Source organism: Hyaena hyaena, unplaced genomic scaffold (genome assembly GCF_003009895.1).
Source record: "Hyaena hyaena isolate Hyena2069 unplaced genomic scaffold, ASM300989v1 scaffold_2, whole genome shotgun sequence".
NCBI lineage: Eukaryota > Metazoa > Chordata > Mammalia > Carnivora > Hyaenidae > Hyaena > Hyaena hyaena.
Genome location: NW_024080634.1, coordinates 10023828 through 10050985, shown reverse-complemented (window position 1 = coordinate 10050985; position 27158 = coordinate 10023828). Strand labels below are relative to the sequence as shown.

Here is a 27158-nt window from a genome sequence, read left to right as displayed (position 1 = left end):
AATACAAGCCACAACAATATTTACAGAACAAAATTTACAGAAAAGGTAACTAGTGTATTTGAAAAAGTACAAAGTGTAATTTCCAGAAATGAAAACTACAGTCAATGCAATGAAAAACTCTGAATAGTTTTAAGTGGTAGACTGAACACGGCTGAGGAGAGAATTAGGGCAATACAGGGTATATCTGCAGAAACGACACAGAATACAGCAAAGATAAAGAGGAGAAAGTAGGAGTGAAAAGTCAAGGGACATGGAGGGAATATCTCAAAACTTATGTCAGGAGATCCAAAAGAAAAAACTAGTAAAAATGGGTGTGAGGCAATAGTGGAGAAGGTACCAGCTGAGAACTTTCAAGGATTGATGATAAAAAACATGAATCCTTACATTCAGAGAGCACAAGGAGTCCTGAGCAAGATGAAAAACAATCTGGGGCCACCTGGGTGGCTCAGTCGGTTACGCGTCGGACTTTGTCTCACGTCATGATCTCACGGTTCGTGGGTTCAAGCCCTGTGTCGGGCTCTGTGCTGACAGCTAGCTCAGAGCCTGGAGCCTGCTTCAGATTCTGTGTCTCCCTCTCTCTCTGACCCTCCCCTGCTCACGCTGTTGCTCTCTCAGAAATAAATAAAAACATGAAAAAAATTTTTAAAGATGAAAAGCAATCTGTACCTACACATATCATGGTGAAACTCCAGGAAGACTAAAAATTTAACATAACTCTGAACAGCAAGCAGAGAAAAGAAACAGATGGCCATTTAAAGTATGACACCTGAAACTGACTTTTGACAGATGTAATATTGGCCAGAAAATATGGAAATAGCATCTTCAAAACACTAGGAGAAATTGGTCACCCTAGAATCCACACATAGTTAAATTATGCTTCAAGAATTGGGGAAAAGGGGCGCCTGGGTGGCTCAGTCAGTTAAGTGTCTGACTTTGGCTCAGGCCGTGATCTTGGGGTTCATGGGTTCAAGCCCCGTGTCGGGCTCTGTGCTGACAGCTCAGAGCCTGGAGCCTCTTTCAGATTCTGTATCTCCCTCTCTCTCTGACCCTCCCTTGTTCACTCTGTCTGTCTGTCTCTCTCAGAAATAAGTAAAAACAACATTAAAAATTAAAAGAAAAAAAAGAATTAGGGAAAAATGAGGGGTACCTGGATGGCTCAGTCAGTTGAGTATCCAACTTCAGCTCAGATCATGATCTTGTGGTTTATGAGTTTGAGACCTGCACTGGGCTCTGTGCTGACAGCTCGGAGCCTGGAGCCTGCTTCCGATTCTGTGTCTCCCTATCTCTCTGCACCACCCCTGCTTGTGCTCTGTGTGTGTGTCTCTCTCTTTCAAAAATAAACATTAAAGACATTTTTTTAAGAAGTGGGGAAGATGAAACTTAAATCCTAAAGTACAGTCTTCAGCTTAAGTATAACTGCCGTGTCATAATCTGTTTATCCATTTTCCTTTGTTGCGCTTTGAACTGTTTTTAGCTTGATGAAAATGGCGGTTTCACGCAATACTGTAATTACTGAATAATGTCCTTCAGTTTGTTTTATGAATAAAGCTGCTTCTGGTCAGGTCTTTGGGTGGAGAACACATTCATTTCCACACTGCATATACCTAAGAGTGCAGCTGCTGAATCACAGAGGAGGAATACGTTTAACATTAGTAGAAAATGCCAAACCGTTTTTCCATTCATACTAAACGATTCCAACAAACTGAGAATCCCTTAACTGAGAGTTAGAAGGGAATCCCACAAGCCTACTCCATGTACCAGACTACAGGACTGCATTCACAGACAATCCAAGTGACTCTAACAACTATTTTTTGTTGATGTGACTGGATAGAAGATTAATATACAAAAGCAAACCCTGTGTTTCCTGTATACCAAACAATCAAAATAGGTATCTAAGCAAGAGGTATATGTGTAAGACCTTCTTGAAGGAAACCACAAAACTCTGTAGGACATAAAAGAAGACCTAAACAAGTAGACTTAGCACATTCATGGGGGAAAAGACTTGTATAATAAAGATTTGATTTCTTCCCAAGTTAATCTATAAATCCAGTGCAGTTCCAATCAAAATCCCAACAAGTTCTTCAGACATCTTGGCAAGCTGAATAAAAGGACAAAAGTAGCCAGGACCATCTAAAGAAGAATAAGGAGAAGAGTTGAGCCGCTGTGGGATAGTAGGTCTCATTATGACTACAGATTTTAAACTACATGTTATAGCACAGGGTCAGGCAACTACACCAGGGGGATAGAAGAGAATGTTCAGAAATAATGTATCCGGGGCATCCAGGTGGCTCAGGTGGTGGAGCGTGAGACTCCTGGTTTCTGCTCAGGTCGTGATCTCATAGTTCGCAGGTTCGAGCCCCACGTCCAGCTCCACATTGACAGAATGGACCCTGCTCAGGATTCTCTCTCTCTCTCTCTCTCTCTGCCCCTCTCCCACTTGTCCTCTCTCTCTCTCTCAAAATAAATAAATAAACTTGAAAACAAAAAAGAAAGAATAGATCCAGAGATATATTGGGTCTTGGTATACAAGAAACATGTTATTAAAATTATTTAATTAGTTAACTTGAATCTAAAACCAAGCCAAGTTTACAGAAATGTGAGGTTAAAGGAACATGTTAAATGATACCATTAGGAAAAATCTAGACAAATCTAAACAGGATATATGCTACAAAACAAATGGCTTTCGGGGGGTGGGGGGAAAGAACAGCTAAGAAAACCATTTTTGGGATAACTGAGGAAATCTGAATATGGCCTAGATATTACATAATATTACAATGTAAATATTGTTAACTTTTTAGAAGTCATAATGGTATTATGGTTATATACGAGCCTGTCCTTATTTTTAAGAGATATTTGTGGTGAGGTATCATGGAGTAAAATGTCATGATATTTGCAACCGACTTGCAAATGGCTCAAATGAGAACTACGTACACACATACACTAATATATATCAAAATATAAAAATTATTAAATTTAGTCTTTTCTGTATATTAAAAATTTTTATACTAAAATATTGAGACTATCAGGTGAAAATGTATTTATTCCATAAATGGTACTGAGAAAACTGATTGCCCTTATAAAAATTAGATTCTTACTCATACTATGAGAAAATGGGGGGGTTATACAGTATCTTAGCTAAAAAAACTGTTTTCTTAGATTAAGGAAAAATTTCTTAAATAAGGTACAGAGTAAAAGCCATAACGAAGAGATTTGTGCACTTTATTTCACTAAATCTAAATGTAAATAAGAGACAATAGAAACAAAAGAAGTCGAGAGACTAGCAGATATTCACCACATAACCCCCCCAAAATTAATGGACCAAAAATTAAGAGCATGTAGCCATCGGGGCACCTGGGTGGCTCAGGAGGTTAAGCAACCAACTTTGACTCAGGTCATGATCTCATGGTTTGTGCGTTCAAGCCCCCACATCAGGCTCTGTGCTGTCAGCTCTGAGCCTGGAGCTGCTTCAGATTCTGTATCTCCCTCTCTCTATAAAAGAATAAACATTACCAAAAAAAAAAAAAAAAAAAAAAGAACGTGTAGCCATCAATAAAATAGATGGTAGAAAAGTGTCCATAAGCTATTAGTACAAAAATTCACCATAAGAAAAAAACCTCAGACACCCCATCAATATCAAAAGTTGTGTCATCTCAGAAGTAATCAAACTGTGACCCTATGTCACACATACAGATTGGCAAAAAGCAAAAACAAAAAGAGAACAAATATAATACAATACTTTGAGGGACTTACTCTTATGTAATTCTGATGGTCCAGCTACCTGGAAGACAAATCTGACAGCAGCCAGTAATGCTGAAGGCTGGCAAACCAAAGCATCTAGAAATTCCATTTTCAGAAGATCTCATTCACAGGTGGAAAGATGTTCGCTGAGGTATTGCTGATGATTGCAAATATGCGTAACGATGCAGAAGGTAATCGAGGCAGGACTGGGTAAATAATCTGGGTACATTCATACAATAGGATACTGTACAGCAGCAGAATGGGTGACCTCATATCAGCACAGAAAATCTAGAAAATGTAATGCTCAGCAATAAAGCAGGTTGCAAAGGATGTATTGTATATACTACCATATAGCATTCATATACATTTCATATTTTTTAATAATTATTTTCTTAAAATTTTAAGATGTTTACTTATTTTTGAGAGCAAGAGCAAGAAAGAGAGCAAGCGAGAGAGCAAGAGAGATGGGCGGGGGGAAGAAAGAGGTACACAAAATCTGAGGCAGGCTCCAGGCTGTCAGCTGTTAGCACAGAGCCCGAAGCGGGGATTGAACCCACGAACCGCGAGACTGACCTGAGTTGAACTCTGACGCTTAGCCAACTGAGCCACCCAGGTGCCCCCATATACATTTTAAAACACTGAAAACCCACAACCAACCAACCAACCAACCAACCAACCAACCAACGCTGGTTGTTACAGTGGAACTCCCTCACAGGTATATGGCAGACAGCTTCTAAGGTGACACCAACAATCCCCGCTCCCTGGTATTTACTTACATGTTATCCCCTCCCACAATGCACCACGGTGGTTCTGTGCAACCAACAGAATAGGGCCGAAGTCACAGTACGTCACTTTCAACTGGTTGGGAAAAGACTGTGGCTTCTGTCTTGGGGCTCTCTTACTCCCCGGAATCACTTCCTCCCGGGTGACCACATATGACTGGTCTTAAGTATTTTCAGGGAAGCCTGGTGTGAGGTCCAAACGGCAAGGAATGGAGGGCTCCTCCCACCCACCACGAGAGTGAGCTATCCAGACGCCCCTCCAGCCTCACACGAGACCCTAGACCAGAACCACCCAGCAAAGCCACTCCTCGATTCCTGACCTTCAGCACCTGCACAAGGTCACAAAGTGCCGCTAAATTGGGGGCTAGGTTGTTACCAAGCAAGAGACAACTAATGCAAGGTACTCATAACTATGTAGTGAAACGTAGAGTGTGTAGTAATTATACGAATATACACCAGCTTCCAGGTAAAGGGTAACTCAGGGGAAGGCAATGGGGTGGGGCTTTAACTAGATTTTCTGTGTTTATGACAAATCTTTGAAGAAAATATGACAAAACGTTAGCATTTGTTAAATCGGGGTATTCCAAATGTGTGTACAAAGCACATGACTTCCTGTGACTTAAACCATTTTCTTTGTTATTTAAAGCATGTTATGAATTAAAAATGAACACTTTTCAAAAGAAGAAAAAGCGGTGTCTCTCTTCCATTTGACAGCGCCAGAGGCCACTGTCTGATCCTAACTGCAGCTTGGACAAAAGTAATTACTTTAATGGCTAAACACTTTGCACGGGAGAGGAGACGTATCTGCGTATATTCCCACAGCTGGTAAAATAAAATGTTTAAGTGCCAAAACGCTAAATATACATTTTTCAAAACAGAAAAACTTCCCTAAGCGCACCTACAAAAAATTCATGTTGAAATGCAGGAATGGATGTCACTTTGCCTGGAGATGCTTAATATTCAACTATTTCCAACAGCAATTCACTTAGGAGACATGGTGAACACGCTCTCTGCGGTATTAAGTGGCCCATATACGGCTGTTGCCACGGTAGCCTCTACTTTAATGGTATTTGACAAGAGAGCAGAAATTGTGAGGAAAATTGCTTTAGTGCTTAGTTCTCTGGGTTGTAAGAAGTAAAATATTCACAGCCAGGAGACAGAGCGGCATCTCAGACCTTGCAGTCTCAAGTGGTGCCCGGAGAACGGTCTCCCCCAGGGACATCTCACGGGCTAAAACCAGTTCATGCACTCGGAAAGGTAAACATGATCTCCAGAATTCCAAACCTGTTCACCAGTGCAAAGTCAGAGGGATCTGTGGTAGTGGTTAAGAAGATATTTACAACAATCAAATATGTACATGGGTTTTTTTTTTTTAATGTTTATTTGTTATTTTGAGAGAGAGAAAGAGACAGAGCATGAGGAGGGAAGAGCTGTCAGCACAGAGCCCGATGCAGGGCTCGAACCCACAAACTGTGAAATTGTGACTTAAGCCAAAGTGAGATGCTCAATCAACTGAGTCACCCAGGTGCCCCTGTTTTTATTTATTTTTAAGAGACAGAGAGAGAGCACAAGCAAGGCAGACAGATGGTGGGGACAGAGGATCCAAAGTAGGCTCCATGCTGAGAGCAGAGAGCCCAACATGGGGCTCGAACTCACGAACCGTGAGATCATGACCTGAGCTGCGATCGGATGCTTAACTGACTGAGCCCCCCAGGCACCTCTGGGTGGTTTTACTTAGAGAGCATGAGTCGAGCCAGTATTCTGGATGTAAAATTTTCTGTTCCCTATTTCTCTTCTCCTTGTCTCCAAATTGTCATTTTACCCTTTGGGAATGCCAATGTGTCCAAGCAAGGCTGTGACACATCACTGACCTGCTTTCTTAACGAGGATCCTCGTCTTGTGACCACGATCCGAGTAGTAAATAATAACTGAAATCTCGCCTCCAGAATAAACCAGCTGCGATCATCTGACACTTGCCCATACACTTTCACCTGCGTGCCCCCCCCCCCCCCCCCAAAGCCTTCCATTGGTTTTAGATCCCAGGGAAGGTGGGGCTCAGGGTTGAAGCGACCAGCACAGTTAGTCTCAGCCTCCTTGCCTGTCCGGTCACTATGCCTAGTGTCTAAGGATGTTTGCATCAAATCCGCACCCCTCCACCCCTGCACTGCATTGTGTTACTGTATTTCACTCCAGCCTCTGACTTTCTTCTCTTCCAGCCCCTTGTTGTCCATTCTTTGGCTGCCTCACATTTGCTTGTTTTTTTCCTCTCCCTCGGCATGTGAGCCGCCAACTCCGAATCAAAGTGCCAGGATTTGTGAGTTCCCGGAATCCTGCCCGGAAGCATGGCGGCGCCTGGCCACTGCCGGGTCACGCGCGCTCCATGCCTCCCCGGAGATTCCATCTCACGTCCACGTCCGGCACTGGCCTTGTCCACACCAGCCTGGGCTACTGCCAGGTGTACCCGACCCCCCTCCTCCCTACTGTGCAGACACCCCATTCTAGCACACTGTTCATCTACATGCGTTTTCGAGCTTAGGGGGATGACCCACCCATCAACTCTCCTGCCCTCTCCTGGTCCCTCAGAACCCCAGCCCGAGTCTCAAGCTCAGCTCTGCAGAACAATGCTGCTGACTCACCCACACACCAGCTCTTCAAGGGCTTCTACGAGAAAAACACGTTCCTTGATCCCATTAGGTTAGGATTTCAAGAAACGGCAGTGATAAGCACGGACTTCTTATTTCATAATAAAGATTTCTTTCAGGGAAAGAAAAAAACACAGCTTGTCCATGAATCTTCTTTATTTATTTTGATTCCACAGTCAAAAAACCTGTAATTTATCCCCAAGGCCCCGTATGGTTTATCCTACTGTGTGAGATACAATTTTTTTTTCAAATGTTTATTTATGTTTGAGAGAGTGAGGCAGAACGTGAGTGGGGGAGGGGCAGAGAGAGGGAGACACGGAATCTGAAGCAGCTCCAGGCTCTGAGCTGTCAGCACAGAGCCTAATGCGAACTCATGGACTGTGAGATCATGACCTGAGCTGAAGTCGGACGCTTAACAGACTGAGCCACCCAGGCGCCCCTGTGAGATACCATCTTAAATTTAACATGGAAGAGAACTAAAATACTAACGTCTAGCAAGCATTTCCCACGTGCCGAGCACAGGACTGAATGTTTTCCGTGGATGCCTCACTTGTTCCTGCCACAGCTCTACAGTACGCCTTGCTGGTTAGACGGACCACTGAGGACAGGCCTGCATTAAACAATTCAGTAGCAACGGACCCATCATCAGGAACTGCTTCCGAGCAAGTGAACGGACATGGGGCGCTCCGACTAGGGTTCTCTGTCTGATGCCAGCACCGCTTACCTGCACAGGGGCTGGCTGCAAAGCCCACCCTCTTCCGCGCTCTGTCAAAGACCACGTAGAAGCCCTCCATCACGGTAGCACCGATTACCAGCGCGTTCGTGGAAGGTGAAATGCCGAACCGGTAACATTCGTAATTCAGGCCAGCCCCCATCATGGGCTGGATGTAAAGCTGTTTAAGACGACAGAGCAAACAAGGCATGAGCCGGGCAGCATCGCAGAGCTGAGGTCACACAGTGTTCAGAACCCCCGCCTCCCCGCCCCCCAAACAGGGTCCTCGGGGAAATACACAATGGGAAGGGGTGGGGGGCGGAGGACACCACACTGCCATCCAGAAGTTGAGATCACACGCCTGGTGAGAAACATTACTGAGAGTGACGGGGACGTGTGCGCCGCCTGTTAACCTCACAGGTGCACCGACAGAGATGTCCGTCTGTCCGTCCAGCCAGCCAGCCGTTATTTACAGAGCCCATGGCTTGGCTTAGATGCTGCCTCGGAGCTGGCCACACAAGGCTGAAGGACACCTGTGCCTGCCCCCTGGAAGCTCCCCATCTAAGGAGGTAACTGGGGGACAGGAGGGAATGCTCCGACAGGCCCTCTACGGTAACGTCAACCAGAGAACTCTCCCCCTCAGACCTCTTCCTTCCCTTGCCTCCGAGAAAGTGTCTCTCTTCTTCCTTCCAACTCACTGGCTGCTGCTTCCCGGGCACCTATATTGGGTTTGCTTCACCTCCTTCCCCTGTAAGCAGCAGAGAACCCCAGGGCGCTGGCCTCTTTCTGGCTGCCCCCCCCCCCACCATGACCCATGTGGCCCCATGACCCTAAGCACACCCCTGGGCCCTATGCTGACCCCGAATCATGACCTTCAAGCACGCTCTTCCTGCCCATTCACACTCAACTGGCATCTCTAATATTAAAAAAGCAGAACTCCTAACGTTTTCCCCAAATGTGCCTTCTTTTCAAGGTCTCAGTAAATCCGTGATTCACCCAGTTCCTCAGGCCCTACACCACGGGGCCAGTAGCTCTCTCCCTACATGGCAGGCCTGCCTTTGAAATGGAATCCGATGTGCTCACTTCGGCAGCACATATACTGAAATGGAATCCGAATGCAATCATCACTCTCATCCCCATGGCTACCGCCCAGTCTGGACCATTAGCATCCTCTTCTCTCCTGAGCAACTGCAAAGGTTCCTAAGTGGCCCTGGGACGCCGTCTTTGTCAACCTCTGTCAAACGGAGTTTAAAAGTAGGCAGCAGTGCAGAGGCAGGAGGGTTTATTCCCTAGGTCGAAGAGAGAGAAGCCATCACTCTCTTGGAAGAAGGTCTGCACTAGCTGAGGGCTATGCCCTGCAGGGGCCACGCCTGTTCAATAAACACAAACATGGCCCTTGAGGTCCTGGGGGGAGGGGTACGCCCAAGAGGAAATGAGTCAAAACATAAAACAATCAGAGCGCAAACCAATGTTGCATCAATAAAGAAGACTCCCTTTGTTTTTTAACAGCAAAGTATTCAAATACAGGCAATGGAGAGAATGCAGTGGCTTTAGTAACACAAAATACCAAACATTTGGAAAATAAAGCATTAGATTACAGAATGAGTAGGCAGAAGGACTTTCTTGTTGAGTACCAATCAGCCTGAAAGGGCAAAAGCAGGAAGATTTGGTGGAAAAGGTCCCCTGGGCTCCGTGGACGGGAGGGGCGTGAGGGGTGGGGGTTTTCAGAGGGTGCAGCAGGGCGGGCTGCCCAGGGAAGGAACAGCTGGCCTCCCGGCTGGCATCCCTAGGGGAGTAGGAGGCAGGACAGAGCACCAGGAGTGAGGACGCGAGAGCAGGAAAGAAAACCGGACGTCATGCTGCAGACAGTACACGATCATAGGGACCCCCGAGGAAGGTGAACATCTCACTGCTCTGCTCAGTGCAGAGAAGGTGAGAGGGAGGCGACCAAGGACAGAGATATGGCATTAGCTACTAGACTCGGAGCAGCTGCTATGTCCGGGGAACAGTTGCAGTTAGAACCCTGTCCGACTGGTTTGTCTGCAAGCCCTGCTTCAAGACAAGGAAGCATTCTCAATGTTCTTCGCTGTGCTCCAGGACCTCGGGAAGGGTGACCTCAGCAAGGGAGGAAGCGGTGCTAAGCGATCAGCATCAAATGAAATGCACAACTTCTCAGGATCAACTTACATTAGGCAAAGGCAGGGAATACACTTACCTGCCACCAAAGCACCATCATCTAAGGTTCCGTAAGCAAGCCCTAGGAAAGTACGTGAACGCGCACACCACACCCCCACCTAATTCTATGCTAAGACCCACCCAATGGTCGCATGTCCTGTAACTGATAACACCACTACAAAAACACGCAGACTAAATCTGTATTTCTTCCTCTTCTCTGTACCCCCAACGACTTCCAGGGAACGTTCCAGACCATGGATGCTAGAACATGCTGGGAGAGTGGCAGTATTGCTAGCTCTCAGAATAAACTGTCTGCCTCAAACAAAAATAGCACAAATAGACCGATCAGTGGTAGACTGGAATTATTTACATTTTTAGGGTTCTGGGGAAAAGAAAACCAGAATTTGCCTGTGGGCTGGGGTTGGGGGCCACTTTTGAAAACTGGCCAAAAAAGACTCAGCCTGTGTTTTTGGAAAATAGCGCCAGGGACAGACAGAATTTCAGAGAACTGCCTTGGACACAGCTCTTTCCTGCACGAGCCAGCATACGCCCACCCAGTACTGCTGATGCCAAAGGTCTCAGGCAGGGGCCCCCTGTTCTAAAACTTTGGCAACAAGGAGCCCTGATGGCTGCCCTAAATGTTAGAAAGTGGGGGAGGGCAGGAATATCAGGAGATGATGCCCCCAGCGGTGACCCTGAGGGGTGTGTCGGTGGCACAAGGAGCTTGTCAGGTTCTCAGCAGGTGACAGTTCACAACCGCCCATCCAACTGCCTGCCCTGAACAGAACAGGTTTTCCCCCAACTGCCTGTTTTCTTTGCTTCTTAGGAATCCTGCTTCTGGTCATGCCATTTAGTTACCATTACGCGCTCAAGCTAGGATTCAACTTCATTTACAAACCTACACTGACGACATGATGTCTACCTCTGGAAGGGTGACCACAAGTTAATCCTAAAGAGCCATTATTTTGAAGATTCAGAAAACGTATCCCTGTCATAACACAGTGAAAATGCCTTGGGCAAGCATGAGGAACTTTCCTTTACCGTTAAAGGGACAGACAGAAAAACGGCGAAGCGATCTGCTCGAAGTTATGGTATAAGTCAGGGGCAGAGTGGAGAACGGAACGCAAGCCCTGGGCTCTGGATGTGTGTCCGCTGTGAAGCTGTATTTCTCCGGAGGCTTCCAGGCTCTTCCCCCGGAACCCTCCGTTCCTGGAAGGCATGTCGCCCCATGTAAGGTTGAGAAGGAAAAAGGCACTATTACCACTGCCTTTTTCCTTCTGTGGTTACTCCTCCTTCCCTATCCCGATTCCATCCTTGATCCCAAATTCACCAAATCGCAGCAAAGGCACACTGATTTTCTGTCTGTTCACAATAGTTATTAGGCACAGGCCACCCCAGTGCAGTCACGGAAGAAGTCTGCGATCTCAAGGCTCTTATCTTCAAGAAATTAATGTAACTGAGGCAGAATCGTAAGAGTGTGTGTGCGCGCGCGCTTTTAAGAAAAACAGAAGCCAAATGAAAAAGGCAACTGCATAAAATATACCCCACAGATATGACCGCGTGCTGGGTGAGGAGACTAGAAAACACGCATTATGAGTCTGAAGGGCAGGCACACAAACGGGTTATTCTGCTCAGCAGAGGGTCAACAAATGAGGCGTTGTCTGAGCTGGATCTTGAAGGATGGGAAGAATCTGGATGCGCAGAGGGAGTGGGGAGAAGTGGGCTCTCAGGCAGGGAGGTGGCAAGAGCAAGGGTTGGGGATCAGAGCACAAAGCCCTAGAGGACAATGACTGGTGCGCGGTGGGTCAAGGGCGCAGCAGGAGGCAGGCTGGAGGGCGAGGAAGGGTCCGGTGAGGACTCGAAAGTCACCCCCGAAAGTCACCAGGAATGAGGACGTCGGTATGCAGGGAGTGGGGAGTCATGGCTCACGGCAGGGAGAGCAGGTTCAAAGCCGCCACGTTGATCATTTGGCAACATTTGTAAGGGGAGAAAGAATGGGGCTGGGGTACAAGGAGGCCACTTGGGAGGTCCCATGGGGGGGGGGGGGGGGGGCAGACCAAAGCCAGAGCCTCAGAAACCCAGAGGAGGAGGTGAGGAGTGTGACCAAGCAGGGCAGAATATGCTGTTTGATTAGAAGCTTGGAAAGAGGAAGGAGTCAATGATTTGCTGAATATGGAAAACTAAAGGAGTCAATGATTTGCTGAATACAGAAAACTAAAGGAGGGCTTCATCTCCGACCAGACACATCGGCGAGCCTGCGGAGATCAGGGAACCTGCCCAGACTCACGAGCAGTGGGCACACGCTGGCTTCTGTGCTCGTTTGTTACACGGCACACATGTGGCACTTGGCGCCTAACACAGAGGCAGTACCCACACGGGCACGTCACGCGTGAAGTGCCTTACCCGTGCACGTGATGTGTCCGAGGAGAAAAACACACAGCCCGGCTCGTACCTGAGGCAGGATGGTCAGGCGGAATGACTGGCTGGAGTTCTCGTCTCTCAGGTAGATGGAGATTTTAGGGAAGTAAGACCAAGGTGTCTCAGAATTCGTCCAGCAGGCCAGCTGGGACCCAGTCCAGAAGCCATCAGAGAATTCTGGAATCTGGACAGAATGAGAGCACGTGAGAAACCATGACTAGTCTGGCGCATCGGCAGGAACCCACTCCCAGCCCCCCACTCCGTCACCTCGCCAGATGCCCGTGGCGGTAAACAACGGTTCCTTTGGACGACGTGGCCGGGACAGCAGTCCTCTGGAAGGCGAATGGAGATGACAAATTCCCAGCTGTTAAGATTCCCCGGGCACACGGAGTGCTTACTGGTACCCGGCACGGTTACAAGCCCTCTGCAGCAGTAATTCCTTTAATTCTCAAAACTCCCCACCAGCACAGCAGGATCACCTGTCCCCCACTTCACAGAAGAGGAGCCCAGAGCACACAGAGGTTAAGTAATGGGGTCACAGTAGTGGCCAACGACCCTTGGGAAGAGAGAACCCTCCAGGCCTTTCGGGCATCGCCTCTCCTTTGAATTCCGAGCACGCGACTCATTCCGGTGCACAGCCCCGTGCGGGCTCTCTGCTCTTCTGGAACATCCTCCTCCTCCTCCAGACGTTGGCGCGGATGCCACCTTGTCCAGGAAAACCCCCCCACACCATGCTGATACCCCGCCACTCAGCTCGCCTCCTCGCACTCTCTTCTCGCAGCCGTCAGGACTGGACGTCCATTGGCGGAACTGCTTCAATTCTGACATTACAATCTGAGGCCTTTGAGGACAGAGGTCTGTTGTCTGTCCGCCTTGCAGTTCTAACAGCGAGCGCACAGGAGAGACTTGGGAAATATTTGTGGGAAGAAGGAACAGCCGAGAACACAGAGTGCCCACCTGGGCCTCCCACCCTGGGGCGGGGGGACAACGGCCCCTGTACACGGCCACAAGTTAAATGCAACGAACTCCCACCATCTCACCAGGGCGAGTGTAGGCTCCGGAGCCCATCTCGCCCGCACCTGCCAGTTCAGGGGGGACAACTGTGCTGGGCTTGCTTCTCTGAGAACGTCTAGCTCGGGTCCCAGTGAGGGAAGGGTGTGATGGGATGAGCTCTGGGAGCGTGTGTGGCAGGAGCAGGTCTAGGAGAGCCGGTGACAGGGGCACAGCTGGGAGGGAGTGTGATGGAGCAAAGGTAAGAGGGCATGTGTGGGACGGGGCACGGCAGGGGGCGGAGCCAGGAGTATGGGTGGGGCTCAGGCAGAAGGGCAGGGGATGGGGCGGAGCCAGGAGGGCCCGGGACAGAGCAGAGCTAGTAAAGTACAGACTGGCAGTAACAGGGGACTGTCAACAGAGCATCTCCAAGAAGCTGGGCTGAGCCAAGGGTGGGAGTGGGGGTGGGGGTGCCGGTATGAGATGCGTTTGAGGGAGGACGGCCAGAGCACAGCAGCTGCCTTGCTGGTAAAACAGATGTCAGCAGTGGAGGCTGGTGGGGTGGAGAGGAAGCAGCAGAGAAAAAGTCAGAGGAAATCACAGTGCCCAGGCGTCTTCACCAGAGGTCATTTATCAGAGATCTGAGCTTTGTGGCGAGCCGGGTGTGATTAAGGCGTCCAAGTGGGATTTGCACAGGCTACTGGTTGTTGAGTCTAAACTCCACGGGTGGGCCCGGCTAGAGAGTCACTGATGGGTGGATGGGAAGTTAAGTGGTGTAATGTGGAATCCCTTCCAGAGAACACAGGGAGAAGGGAGGGGGCCAGGATCCCCCTCGGATCAGGCTGGCAAAGGAGACCCCATGAAGAGGGCGCAGGGACAGGAAGTTCAGGAAGTGTTATGGAAGCGGAGTGAAGGTAAGACAGGTAAGCAGGGATGGTGTGGAGACCAATCGGGGCAAGAAGTGAGAAGATGAGGTGCTGCTGTAGGAACCCTGAGTGCCATGTGCTGCAGGACCACACCCAGCAGGTGCAAGCCCACCCCTCCTGGGCCAGGCAATGGGGAGAAAACGTCCCGAAGTTTTTCGTCCTCACACAGACTGTCCATCATGAAACATAGTGACTGATCTGTACAACTTCTAATATTGGCGTTAATGTATTTTCACCTTCTATAAAGTTACGTCGATGTGACCTGTGTATCAGAGGGCGGTATCCCCCTCCAGAGGAACAGAAGGGTGGGGCAGCATCTGCTGGACCCGGCGATGACATGAGCAAAGACAAGGGCGGCTGGGCCTGCACCCGGGGAAGGGAGCCCCACGTCAGTGCTGGGGGCAGCTCCCATGTGCAGGTGGAGGGATCAGGCCCAGGGGCCCCAATAACTCGCCTAAAGGGAACAGCTCCAAATCGGATGGGGGACCATCTGCCTCCGAAGAGGGGTCTGTGAGTCCAAGGGCCTCCCTGAAAGGCAAAGCTATGTGTCCTCAAAGGACAGTCTGGACCCTCAGATCACAGAGTTTGGGGTCAGAAGTCATCCAAAAGCAGGTGTCACACTGCTTCTGGATTTTTCAGACTGGGAAGCGGTGGGTGGAACGCAGGATGCCACACCTAGGAAGACAGAAGCCCAGGTCTCTGCCACCCGCAGAGCGCCCCACCAGACTCCTTTCAGATCACACACCCATAAACCACGCGTTCCTAACATCCCCGCTGAACAGTCCCAGCGGGGAGCCCAATATCTGCATTGTGTCTAACTCCCCAATGCCAGCCATTCCAGGGGTGCCTGGGGGGCTCAGTCAGTTAAGCATCTGACTTCAGCTCAGGTCATGATCTCATGGTTTATGGGTTCGAGCCCCATGTTGGGCTCTGTGCTGATGGTGTGGAGCCTGCTTAGGAATTCTCTTTCTCTCTCACTCTCTGCTCCTTCCCGATTTGTGTATGCCCCCCCCCTTCTCAAAAATATAGGAACTTAATAAAAGTCAGTCATCCCCTTAACTAGAAAGAAACCCTACACCATGACAAGAGAGAACACTGGCCGTCTGTGGTCCGTGTGCGCTGATACAGGGAGCCGGCTGCCCGCCCTGAGCTTTCTCTGCCCAAGACAGAGCCTTCCCGGGTCCACCCCTCCCTGGCATGGGCTCTGAAATCACAGGATAATTTTAGACAAGACAAACACATTCTGTCATCTCGCTCCTCATGCTTTTCTTGCAAAGTCCGTCGCCGCCGAACACAGGCTGTGATGCCCTCAGGGGTCCCAGCGCCCGGCAAGCGTGGCACGCATGGCCCACTCTCTCTCCGCGAGGCTCCCACAGGGGCCGGAGTCCCGGGCTCCTCAGGCCAGGACTAGGGTCACACACACGCGCATCAAGCATTTCTGCAGGAGAAGCCCTAACACGCTTATGGCCCAGAATACTCAGTCTCAAGATGCTCGTGTCAGGTCCGCTGAGGACATTTTCACTACTGTAAAAAATCAGCATATGGCTCCTTATTTTAAGCATGGGCTGATTTTCCTCCAGCGTTCTGAATTTAGGGCACTGAAAACTTAACTTGCCATGTTTTTCTGATTCAGCAGATATGAGACAAGACGGGACCTGACTCTGGCTTCTGACCGCTGCTGCCCTGAAATCCTTTCAAGCTCCCAAAGGGCCTCGGTCCCACACCTTTGTTCCCGGCCCCTCTCGGTTCTCTCAGATCGCCTGCTGCTCTTCCCATGACGGTCTCGGACTCCTGAAGTTTGGCTCAGGACAATCAAAGCCCTGTCCCCTCCTCCCCGTGCTTCTGCGAGCGCCTGTCACGAAGCAGCGGCCGTGTGTGCTCCGATCACTGGTTCCTTGAATCCGGCCAGTGGAGCAGTGGGACAGTCAGCGCTGCGTTCTTACCAGGAGAAAGACCCTGGGCAGGAGACGCTCGTTTTTAGGGACCTTGCAAGGGTGAGCCTGTGCAGACAGAGGCTTCTGAAAACACCCAAGAAGCTGAGAGAAATGTCTGTCACACATTCAAACAAACAGCAGCAGCGGCATGCGGTCTGGACATTAAACTGAGGCTTCTCCTCCCCGAGCACCACTGCGCGGGGCTTTCTACCCCGGCCCTCACGACCGCCCGGTGGCAAGGGCACAGTGGAGACTCCGAGGGCCTGGAACCCGCCCCAGGGACCCAGCTACATTCAAGTATGTCCGAGCCCTGAAGCTGTGCTCCTCCCCGGTCATTGCCTTCGGTCCGTCCTGTTGCCTTGAGCCAACTGGAGAGCTGGAGCCACACTGGAATACCGTCAGCCACTTCTCCAAAATGCACACTGCCCTTGACTATGAATTTAGTCATTATTACGCTGGCTTGATGGACCTTTGTCTTCTGTGAATCACTCTCTTTTACAGAAGTAAGAAATTAAAATTCTGGCACAGCTTGGATGAAGGCCAAAAAAGAGTACAATTTTTGGTTTATGTGTTTTGTTTTAAAGGCTGCAAGCGTATTCTTGGTTTACTTTTTAATATAAAATATTACCAGCTAGGTTTTTGGGTTTTTTTAGATTAAAAAAAAAAAGCACTACACCCGCTACACTGTTATTTGAAATACTAAACAGCACTGCACCTTCAGATTCAAGTCCTCTGAGGTTAAGGTGCAGAAATTCTTCGCTGGTTAAGATGAAGACTGTGAACTTAATAAGTAATAGTTAAAAAAAAATCCAAGCCCTCAAAATCCTCAGACGGAGCCTGTTAGAGTACACAGTAGTCCCCCACAGCATGTGGTCATGACCTGGTGTTCTCCAAAGTATATCAGCACCCTGAGGACTTACCAGAGACGTGCGGGCCACGGCTTCAACTACGGCATCAAACACCTTCTGGGGCAGGCGCAGAAGTGTGGTGCCGCTATCCACAATGGCCTTGTCTGCGTTATACTAGGAGAGAGGAGAGTTGGTGGGAGAAAGGCACAGACAGGAAACCCCATATCGGTGTGTGGCTCCAGCCTGTCACTGTCCGTCTCCCCCTGTACACAGATTCAGGCAGCCATGGTCCCTCCCCGGTGGCCAAACTCCCTTCCTGTTCTTGGAACTTGGACACTAGCCCAACTTCTCCTTCCCGGATAAGGAAACTGAGGCCATGAAAAGGAAGTGACAGGATCCAAATCAACAGCTGTCTCCCCACAAAAGTCTCCCCATTTGGAGGTGCCCAAATGTCCTTGGCCGAGAACCCCCAAGGGCAAAGGGGGAGGACCCATTTGTCTTTCAAGGTCAACGCGACATGTTAATTACCACTTATACAAATCGTACAAAGCCAACAGCCATCCGACAAATGGAGAAAGAGGGCAGATGGCTTATTAATAGACACCCCATACCTGTATTTGGCGGAAGCACAGCCACATTCAGGGGGAGGACCTCACACTCACACATGGAGTTTGTGTTTTATCATAGGCCCTCTCATTCCTACCGCCGGATTCTTTACTGGCAAATATGGGTCTGTGACAAGACACCCAGCTTTGTGGCCTTAGGACTGAAGCCCATCGCAGTGGAAGGGAGCACCGCTCTACCGAGCTCCATTGGGTGTGCACTGGGAATCGGAAGTGGAAGGGATGGTCCGTAAGAAGTGACGGCGGGCGGGGATATAATGACACGCCGCAGTTTGTATAAACCATCCTGAAAATGTCTGTTTGGTTTGGTTTTGTATGTTTCATCCCGAACAGGTTATAAACCAGGCTGACTTCCTCAAGGTGTCCTCCTCATCAATGCCATTATGGCTGCAAAGAAGCCAAACGCAGACAGGGTGTGACTACGGCTCTTTAGTGACTTGAGCCCCAGCTCTACACACATGGCTCCCGTGAGGAAAGGACAGACGCGCCCCTTCGAGTGAGAGCTGAGCGTTGGAGGGAGGGGTGTGGATGGAGGAGAAAGCTGATGACCTGAGTTTCGTTTTGCTTATTTCTAGTCCCCTTTTTCCCTTGCACTGATGTCACAAGACAAATATGTATGCTTGAAAATTAAACAGGGAACTTTGGGGACCACATATCCAAAGGTAAACTTGCTTATTCCATGCTCTTCAACCAGGCACCATCAGGCCCAGACGCACAGTGAAAGACATAGCCCCTGGACAGTCCTCTGCACATACCATCTTACACTACTTTCCCCTGTGAAGCCAAGTGACTGGAAGGAAACAAATTTTCTGGAAGGAGTTCATTACACAAAAAGGCCCTGTAACTTTTAATGTAATAAATCTTTGATTTATCTTGTAATGTAACGGCCCTTGTATTTTTCTATTTGGGTGTCGGCAGTAGTATGTAAGCGACCCAGCCACACTAGGCTAGACACAAAGACATCACAGGGCAAATACCTCTCGGCAGTCCAGGTTAAGGCTCTGGCCTCCAATTTCCAATTTCAGGATTTCTATCTGATAATACCACTCCTCCTTAATTGGAGTATACCAGATGTCTCCTTTGTACAAACTTGGTTCGATTCCACCCAGGACCTGAGAAGGAAAATATTTCCGGGTGTAAGAAGAAATACGTGGGCACATCAACACATTACACTGAGAAAGCATGCCATCGGAAGGCGAATCCTCACTGGAATCAGTACCTTCATGTTATTGTGATATTACAAAATATATATGATTGAAAATTAAACAGGGAAACTTTGGGGGCCATGTATCCAAAGGTCAAACAATATTATACCCATGTCTAATTGAGATGGTCTGGTGGTTTTCCTTATGGAAAGGAAGTACATACGATTTAGCCTTACGGTATCAAGACTTCCTTCCTCCAAATAAATGAAGTAAAATAGTCAACTGCATTGACTGATGGTGATTTAGTTCTTCAGGACAGAAGACACTGTCTTACACATTTGCATGGAAAGCAGAACGAAAGATCTTCCTTAGCCAAAACGTCATGCTGGCAAACTATTAAGGCCCCACACATCCTAGGCTGTCCTCTGTCCAGAAAAGGGGGTAAATAAGGCATTAAGAATGGGTGTACTGTTAGCAAATGAAAGCAACTGGGTTTGCTTCTCACAGGTGGGTGATAAAGGGGTGGTCGGCATGCACCCTGTGGTCCCCTTCTTGTCCACTGTCTGTCACCTCCTGCTTTAGATCCGGGTGCAGGGTTCATTGAGGGGGTGCCCAGGCTACAGCGAATCCACAGTGCTGAGGGCTCTGATCTAACAGAAAGCCTTCTGCTGCATGTGTGCACGTGCACACTGAGAGAAAGGTTCTGTAGGTGTGCCTGTCTCCCCACCAAACTGATATCACCAGCATTTGCCTCTGCTTCCCCAAGGCAGAGCGAAGCCCACCCACCGCACCCCCTTCTGCTCCTCACCTGCCCCTCCCCGCCGCGCCCCAGTCACGCTTCAAAGATAAAAATTTTTAAGAAGCTTTAATGGATTTGGGGGAAGCAATGACAACCATCATCTTGTGGATGGCAAGATAATTAGGTAAGATAAAAATAAGACCTAATTGTATCCATTTTTTAAAGGTTCTAGAACAAAGGCTATCAAAATTCCACAGTACGTTCCGTATCCTTCCGTGTCTACCGTACCTATCGGGGTGTTAATAAAACAAGAAAAAAACTGCCCGATTAATCTGTGATTTTTTTCCCCTCTTTAAGACTGAAAGATACCCACAAGACTACCTCCGTTGGTACCAGGTCCAGCGATGGGCAGGCCCGCCCCGCACATCTGCATAGAGAAGATGTTGGGGATTCTCGCTTGTGCCACCAGAGAATCAAAGAACGTCACCAGGGAACTTGACGGCTGCGGGAAGAGAAGCAGCGGCGACAACGCCGTGACTCGCTGCACAGACGAGGGACCCGAAGCAGACGCCACGTGGGACGTACAAACTACCTGTCCAGTTTGTCTTGTGGCGAAACAAACAAGCTACGGTGGTCCGGAAACTGGCGGCAGAACCTCCCACCAGGCCACCTTCCCCGCTGGAGCGGCTCCGCCGTAAAAATAAGACAGTATTTCTAAATTTGGAACAACGCGGTGGATTAGAGTGGCCCCCGCGCGGCGATGACACGCAAGAAGACGGTATTTCTAGAGCCCTCACAACGCCGCCGCATCTGTCCCGGCGGCTGTTCTAGGACGCAGGGGGAGTCGTGGAAGCAGGTCCCTGGGGTGGGGGTGGTGGGCTCTGATCACGGCCGTCTCAGAAAGAGAGAACGGTCTGCGGGAGTGGCCTTCGTGGCTTCAGAAAACCCCACTCACTCCTTTCCGCCAAGGTCATCTGGCGCAGAAGACCTCTCCGATCCCAGCACCCGCTGGACTCCGGAGCGCAGGAAAGGAGCAGGGAAAGGAAGAGTCCCAGGATCCTCAGGGTTAAAAGCCCCCCCCGTTCCCTGCCGCCACATTTCAGGGGGCCCAAGCGGCCTGCGCCTCCCTTCCCGCAGAGCGGACACTCACTCGGGCACCCCCAGGTCTCCAGGACTCAGAGGAAGAGGCGCGGTGTGCGAACAGCTCGGGGCTACAGGTGGGCCTCCAGGGCTGGTGGTCTCGAGGGCAGGTCAGGAACCTCGGGCAGATTTTGGTTTGGACAACTGGGGGTACCAGTCACTTGGAGCTGTTAGTTTCTTAATTTATTTTGAGAAGGGGGGACCAGTTGGGGAGGGGCAGAGCAAGAGGGAGACTCTCAAGCAGGCTCTGTGCGGTCAGCACAGAGTGAAGTGGGGCTCGAACTCCCAAACCATGAAATCATGACTGGAGCCGAAGTCAAGAGTCAGACGCTCAAACTACTGAGTCGCCCAGGTGCCCCCCGAGCTGCTGATTCTTGATGGAAACTTACTCGTAGTGGCACAGACGCCACTGGCACGTTCTCAGCACCGACGGTCACCATCAGGACTATTTACTACCTGTAAGAAGTCAAATGAGGGGCGCCTGGGGGGCTCAGTCGGTTAGGCGTCCGACTTCGGCTCAGGTCAAGATCTCATGGCTCGCGAGTTCAAGCCCCACGTTGGGCTCTGTGCTGACAGCTCGGAGCCTGGAGCTGCTTCGGATTCTGTGTCTGTCTCTCTGTCTCTCTCTGCCCCTCCCCCTCTTGTGCTCCGTCTCTCTCAAAAATAAACATTAAAAAAATTTAAAAAAAGAGGCAAACTGAAACTCTCGAGAGAGCAGGAGAAAAGCAAAGAGAAACCTTCCCACGTGGTAACTGTTGTCTCGGGCCTCCCAGTCCTGCTTCTGCAGACTCTGCCGGGACTCGGCACTATCTCTGCGTGTGACGCGCAGAAACGTGGCATCGGGGTCAAAGACGGAGACCGAGTCCCCTCCTGAAAGGGGCCGGGTGTGGTGCTGACCCAGGCCGGGGGGCCTCCGGTCACCTTCCTGGGAGGTGGCAAAGTCAACACTGTCTGGGGCTCAAGTCCGGCTCCACCACCTGCTACCTGTATGACTCCTTCCTTTGTTTCTTTTATCTGGAAAATGGGAAACTAAGAGCCTCCCAGAGGTGTGGTGGTGCTTAAATGGGTCAGTACATACAAAGGGCTTGGAAGAGTGCCCGGTACCAGGAAGGGAACTATTATTATTCTGTCGAGTCACTTTTCAGGAGGGCTGTACCGCCGGATCCCTCCTAAGGTTTAGAAACATAAAGATGCCAGAATCGACCAAGAGAACCCGATTCAGGTGCACCCAGGCGGACCCAGGTGCACCCAAGCATCTGCCGTGTGAGAGACCCTGGAGGCGCCTCTGACGCACATCCACGGCAGGAAGCATGGGCTGACCAGGGGCCACCACTGAGCGCTCGGTCAGCCTCTTCCAGACACCGGTCCCGACTGCGCTGCGGCCACCGCCACCGGCCCCACACCCCGTCCTCCCAATCCTGGGGCTGTCCTCAAACCTGGGATGGGAACCCACTGTTGGTGACCTTGGAATTCCACACACGAAAAGGTCACGTGGGGAGTCCGGACACCCAAAGGGACCCCGAAGTCACCACTTGCAAGGAAGTTTATTTATCATCAATATTATCAATTCCAGGAAATTCAGCTTCGTTCTACCCTCCTCCAAATAATCCACAATAAAACCTATCGTGCTCACATCTTGCGTTGTCAAGGTCAGTTGAAGGTGAAATGGTTTTCGCTTGGTCACACCGTCAGTGAAATCGTATTTAGGAATTAGTTACACGGTCGGTTATGTGTCTGACTCTTGATTTCGGCTGAGGTTATGATCTCGTGGTCGGTGGGATCGAGCCCCGTGTGGGGCTCTGGGCTGACAGCTCAGGGCCTGCTCGGGATTCTCTCTCTTTCTCTCTCTGCCCCTCCCTTGCTTGCTCTCTATCTCTCAAAATAAATAAACTTTTTAAAAAAAATGAATGTATGTTATTAAGAGTCTGCAAATTTCCTATTAAGCTCACGCTACCATACTGAGGGGAAAAAAGGCTCTAGAACCCCACAGAGTTTGCAGCCAGGCTCTGGGCAAGGAAGACCAACCTCTCTGACCCTCAGTCTGCACATCGATAAAATGGGAGAACAGGGCCTTCCAAAGTCAGCCTCATGGGGAGATCTCGAGATTCAGGGGAACCCACGTCCTGTGATGTTCTCAGCCTCAAGGGCTCTCTCTCCAAGAGAAGCCACAGGGGTCGAGGGTCTGCCTCCACCCCCGCCAGCCCCCCCCTGCACCATGTACTAGAAAACATTCTGCTGTCACTGGGTAGGTGGGCCTGACATCCATGTGTCCTGTGGTCTCCCACTGCGTTCTGGCTCCAAGCCCAGCACCGAACAGTGAGAAGGGGAAGGTGCGGTGCCCGCTGCAGACTGGGGGCGCAGGGCGACCTCCCGCTTTGCTCAGTGGTGCACAGCCCGAGCCCCAGGCACACCCCGGATCTAATCTGCTGGCCTCTGGCTGCCTTCCTGGTGGAAATTCCCCAGCCTGTGAGCAAGACCGCCTCCCGACTCCTGCACGTCATCGGTCCCTCCTTTGGGCCAGCCTAAGTCCACATGTTTGGAGGACATTAAATTCTGTCTTTCCCGATTTGTGCAGGTTCTGATGCTGATGAGAGTGAGGGATCCAGGCTTTCCCCTGGGTGCCTCCCAGGCCACTGGCTGGTGGTCCATAGGACACGCGTTCAGGCCCCACTTGGGCTCTGGGATGCTCTCCCCAAGGGTGTCGGCAGCCACAGCAAGAAAGCACGATGCTCCCCTCTGTGGGGGTGCGCCTCCCAGCTAAGGTCAGGACCTCCCACAGGCTCCGTGTCCCCGTGCGAATGTAAGAGTTTAATCAATGTGTTTTCTTTTAACCCTACCCTACAGAAAGCCCCCCAATACCATAATTAAAGTGACTCAGCCTCTGTTAACATTTTTAAACTATAGAAGAAAATAAGCAAAAACAAGACAAATCAGAGGAAGTAACGCTACGGTTGTTTTTTGGCCGGAAAGTTCAAAGAACTGCACCGTGCACCTTACACTTTAAAGATGCCCATAAGTGTGGCTGATGGTGTAACCGCGGTCTGTCTGCACCGCGTGGACCCTCCGGCCGCCCGTCGTAGCCCCTGTTCCAGAATCGTCCCGCCTCTGACTCACTCGGGGCCACGCGCTGGCCTCACCTTAGCCAGGGCAGCGTATGCCAGCCCAAGTATCCCGCTCCATTTGACGCCGGGCAGAAAGAAATTCTCGGACTCGAAGATAGTGGCAATGTTGACGAGGAACGAGCTATTAAAGCCTTTGGGGATGGTGACCACGTCCTCCCCCACGAAGCCGGTCCAGCTTCCCTGTGTGTACTTCACGGTGACATCAAAGCCCTTGGAGCGGTACGTGCTGGACCTGGGCAAAGGAAAGAAGAGGCATCGTATGGTCTGGATCCGCGAGCAACGAGGTGGCCAAGTTGCTGCATGAAGCACAGGAAGGCTATTACATTCAACTCTTAAGAATTAACAGTGTTCCCTGTTGACCAAGTGACATTTCCCACAAGACGTGACACTAACATTTGGGTAGCAGTGCTTCCAGGTCACGTGTTGGGGAGGTACGGGGGTCTGCAGCCCCGACTTTAACACCTGCCCCCACGAAGCTGGGAAGTCAGGGGCTTAACTTAACTGGACGAGCCTTTGAGGGCACAATCAAGTCTTGCAGGGACGGAGCACTGGCTGCTCTGTGACACACGGAGGGGCTGGCAGCTCCCACCAGCGGTGGCCTGGGGTTCAGATTCACACGGCACAATCAGTGTGAAAATACCAAGTGATACCCTCCACCTCCACGCCTTCCTCCTGTTGTCACAGGCTCCCTCTCCAGGCTGTCCCCAGTGCTCCAAAGCTCATTATGCTCAACCCAAAATATGGGGGCACAGCTAGTATCACCAATCATCGTGACATCATCTACAGTTCTACATGCATATGGCCCTCCGGGTAAGAGCTACTCAAACAGAGTCACATGGCGGGATTCCAACAATGGTCAGGGCAGATGACAATCCTGCCCCAGAGGAGACAGACAGTAAACAAATGAATACATAAAATTCCACGTGCTGATAAAGAGGACTCTCCAGGGGCTAAATCAGGGGTGGGGGCAGTGACCTGGCAGTCACCCAGGCATCTCCAATGCCACCACATGCATAAAGACAATGAGCCAATGAGCCATGCAGGAAGGACATTCCAGGGGGAAAATAGCAGGTGTCAAGGCCCTGTGGGTTGTCCAAAACTGTAAGGTCATTTTTGGGTTGTTTTTTTTTAATGTTTTATTTATTTCTGAGAGAGAGAAAGAGAGAGAGAGACAGAGAGAGAGAGAGAGAGATAGCGTGAGCAGGGGAGGGTCAGAGAGAGAGGGAGATACAGAATCTGAAACAGGCTCCAGCCTCTGAGCTGGCTGTCAGCACAGAGCCCGATGCGGGACTTGAACCCACAAACTGTGAGATCATGACCTGAGCTGAAGTCGGACACTTAACCAACTGAGCCACCCAGGCACCCCTGTAAGGTCGTTCTTATACCCAGCTTAGTTTAAAAACTCTGCTCAATTAAAGCATAAGACCCAAAGAATGTCTCTAGGCAAATATCCGAGCATTCACACTAGGGAAACTATCCAATTCCTGAGAGAAGTGTCCAATCACCAAGCAAGTCACCTGAAATTGCTCCTGTTTGCCTGGGGTTTTAATCTCATGGTTTCAGCCTCTGAATGCTAAGTCTTTGTTGCAGAATTAGATGAACGAATACAGTCTTGTCTGAGGTCAGGAAGGAAGCTAAATCAGAAATGATATGACCCCTTTTGCGTGGGAGAGGCACATCTCCTAAGGCTTAAATATACTGGACAATCTGTAACTCAGTAATCACACTTCTGGGAATTTCAGCCTCAGGGAACCCCCATGACGTGGGCCGAGATTTAGGTACAAAGACAGTCACTGTGTTTTATTTATAACAGCCAACGGCTGGAAACAACCTACACGCCCAGTAAAGAAGACACAGTTCAGTAAACTGCACCACGCCTCTGTGATGGAATATTATGTAGCACCAAAACCAGCTATTTACTAAGTCATTTTCAACGACACAGAAATAAGGCGCAAGAAAAATGTCAGTGGCTCCCTTCAGGTGGTGGGGTTTGTGGGGGAGATGCCCCTTGTTTTTAAGGCCCATCTACAATCGCTGCACACTTAACATCTACATTCAGAAAGAAAAAAAGTTATTTTTAAAATGCCTGGCAGACACGGGCCGCTGGGTGGCTCAGTCAGTGAAACATCTGACTCTTGATTTCTGCTGATCGTGATCTCACAGTTCATGGGATCCAGCCCCACTTCGGGCTCTGTGACAGCATGGAGCCTGCTTGGGATTCTAATCTCTCTCTCTCTCTCTCTCTCTCTCTCTGTCCCCCTCCCCCACTTGCATGCATGAGCACGTACTTTCTCTCAAAATAAGTAAACCTAAAAAAAAATGGCAGAAATGGGGTGCCTGGGTGGCTCAGTGGGTTAAGCGTCCAACGTTGGCTCAGGTCATGATCTCACAGTTCGTGATTTCGAGCCCCACATAGGGCTCTGTGCTGACAGCTCAGAGCCTGGAGCCTGCTTCCGATTCTGTGTCTCCCTCTCTCCCTGCCCCTCTCCTGCTTGCACTCTCCCTCCCAAAATAAATACTTTTTAAAAAATGGTAGAAAAATTTTGGAGAAATTTATGTTAACTTCATAATGGGACAGAAAATACGAAGAATGCTTAATTTTACTATTTACCGTCTGAGCTCACTCTGCCACGATCTTAAAGGGGCAGCAGCGTTGCGTGGCCACCTCGTGTGCACGAGTCTCCTGACAAGGGCGGACATAGAAGCGGGAGGCGGGAGGGTCCAGGCACATGGAGCACTAGGAGACCCATCGGAAGTCAAACGTGGAAGGCAGTCGGGGCCCGAGGGTTGCTGGAACGCCTGGCTTATTGGCAGCACTAACTCAGGCGTGCCTGCTGCGCAGGAGAGGCTGGGCACCTTGACGGTGAATCGCGATGATGCTACTGAATTATTCGGTCCCTGCCGACAATGCAGGGTCATCCCTCGAGGTCAAAAACACACCACTGCCAACAGAAAAGTCTACTTTGAAACGTTTGGAGCATAGGATCCAGTCCAGGGTCGGCGGACTTTTTCGGTAAAAGGGCTGGAAAAGCTTTTGTGGGTTACGTGATCGGTTACAACTCCCCAGCTATGCACGTCGAATGAGGACGCAGGCCACAGCCGGTACATAAACAGTGCGTGCAGCTGTATTCCAATAACGTTTTATGAACAGAAACACACAGCAGGTGGGGTGGAGCCTGCAGGTCCTGGTTCACCACCTCCTGATCTAAAAGGTTCGTTCTCTC

At 50.0% G+C, this 27158-nt stretch overlaps 1 protein-coding gene across 1 annotated transcript in view; it reads right to left on the bottom strand.

Annotated features, from left to right (window-relative positions):
- The window catches only part of BACE2 (beta-secretase 2), an 83064-nt gene that overhangs the window by 12166 nt on the left and 43740 nt on the right, over nt 1-27158 (bottom strand). Inside the window, exons 3-8 of the mRNA XM_039229899.1 lie at nt 23950-24166; nt 20046-20174; nt 18766-18900; nt 17238-17339; nt 12502-12651; nt 7887-8055 (exon numbers count right to left, since the gene is read on the bottom strand). Of these exons, the coding sequence (XP_039085830.1) occupies nt 7887-8055; nt 12502-12651; nt 17238-17339; nt 18766-18900; nt 20046-20174; nt 23950-24166 (902 nt within the window). The remainder of the gene's footprint in view (nt 1-7886; nt 8056-12501; nt 12652-17237; nt 17340-18765; nt 18901-20045; nt 20175-23949; nt 24167-27158) is intronic.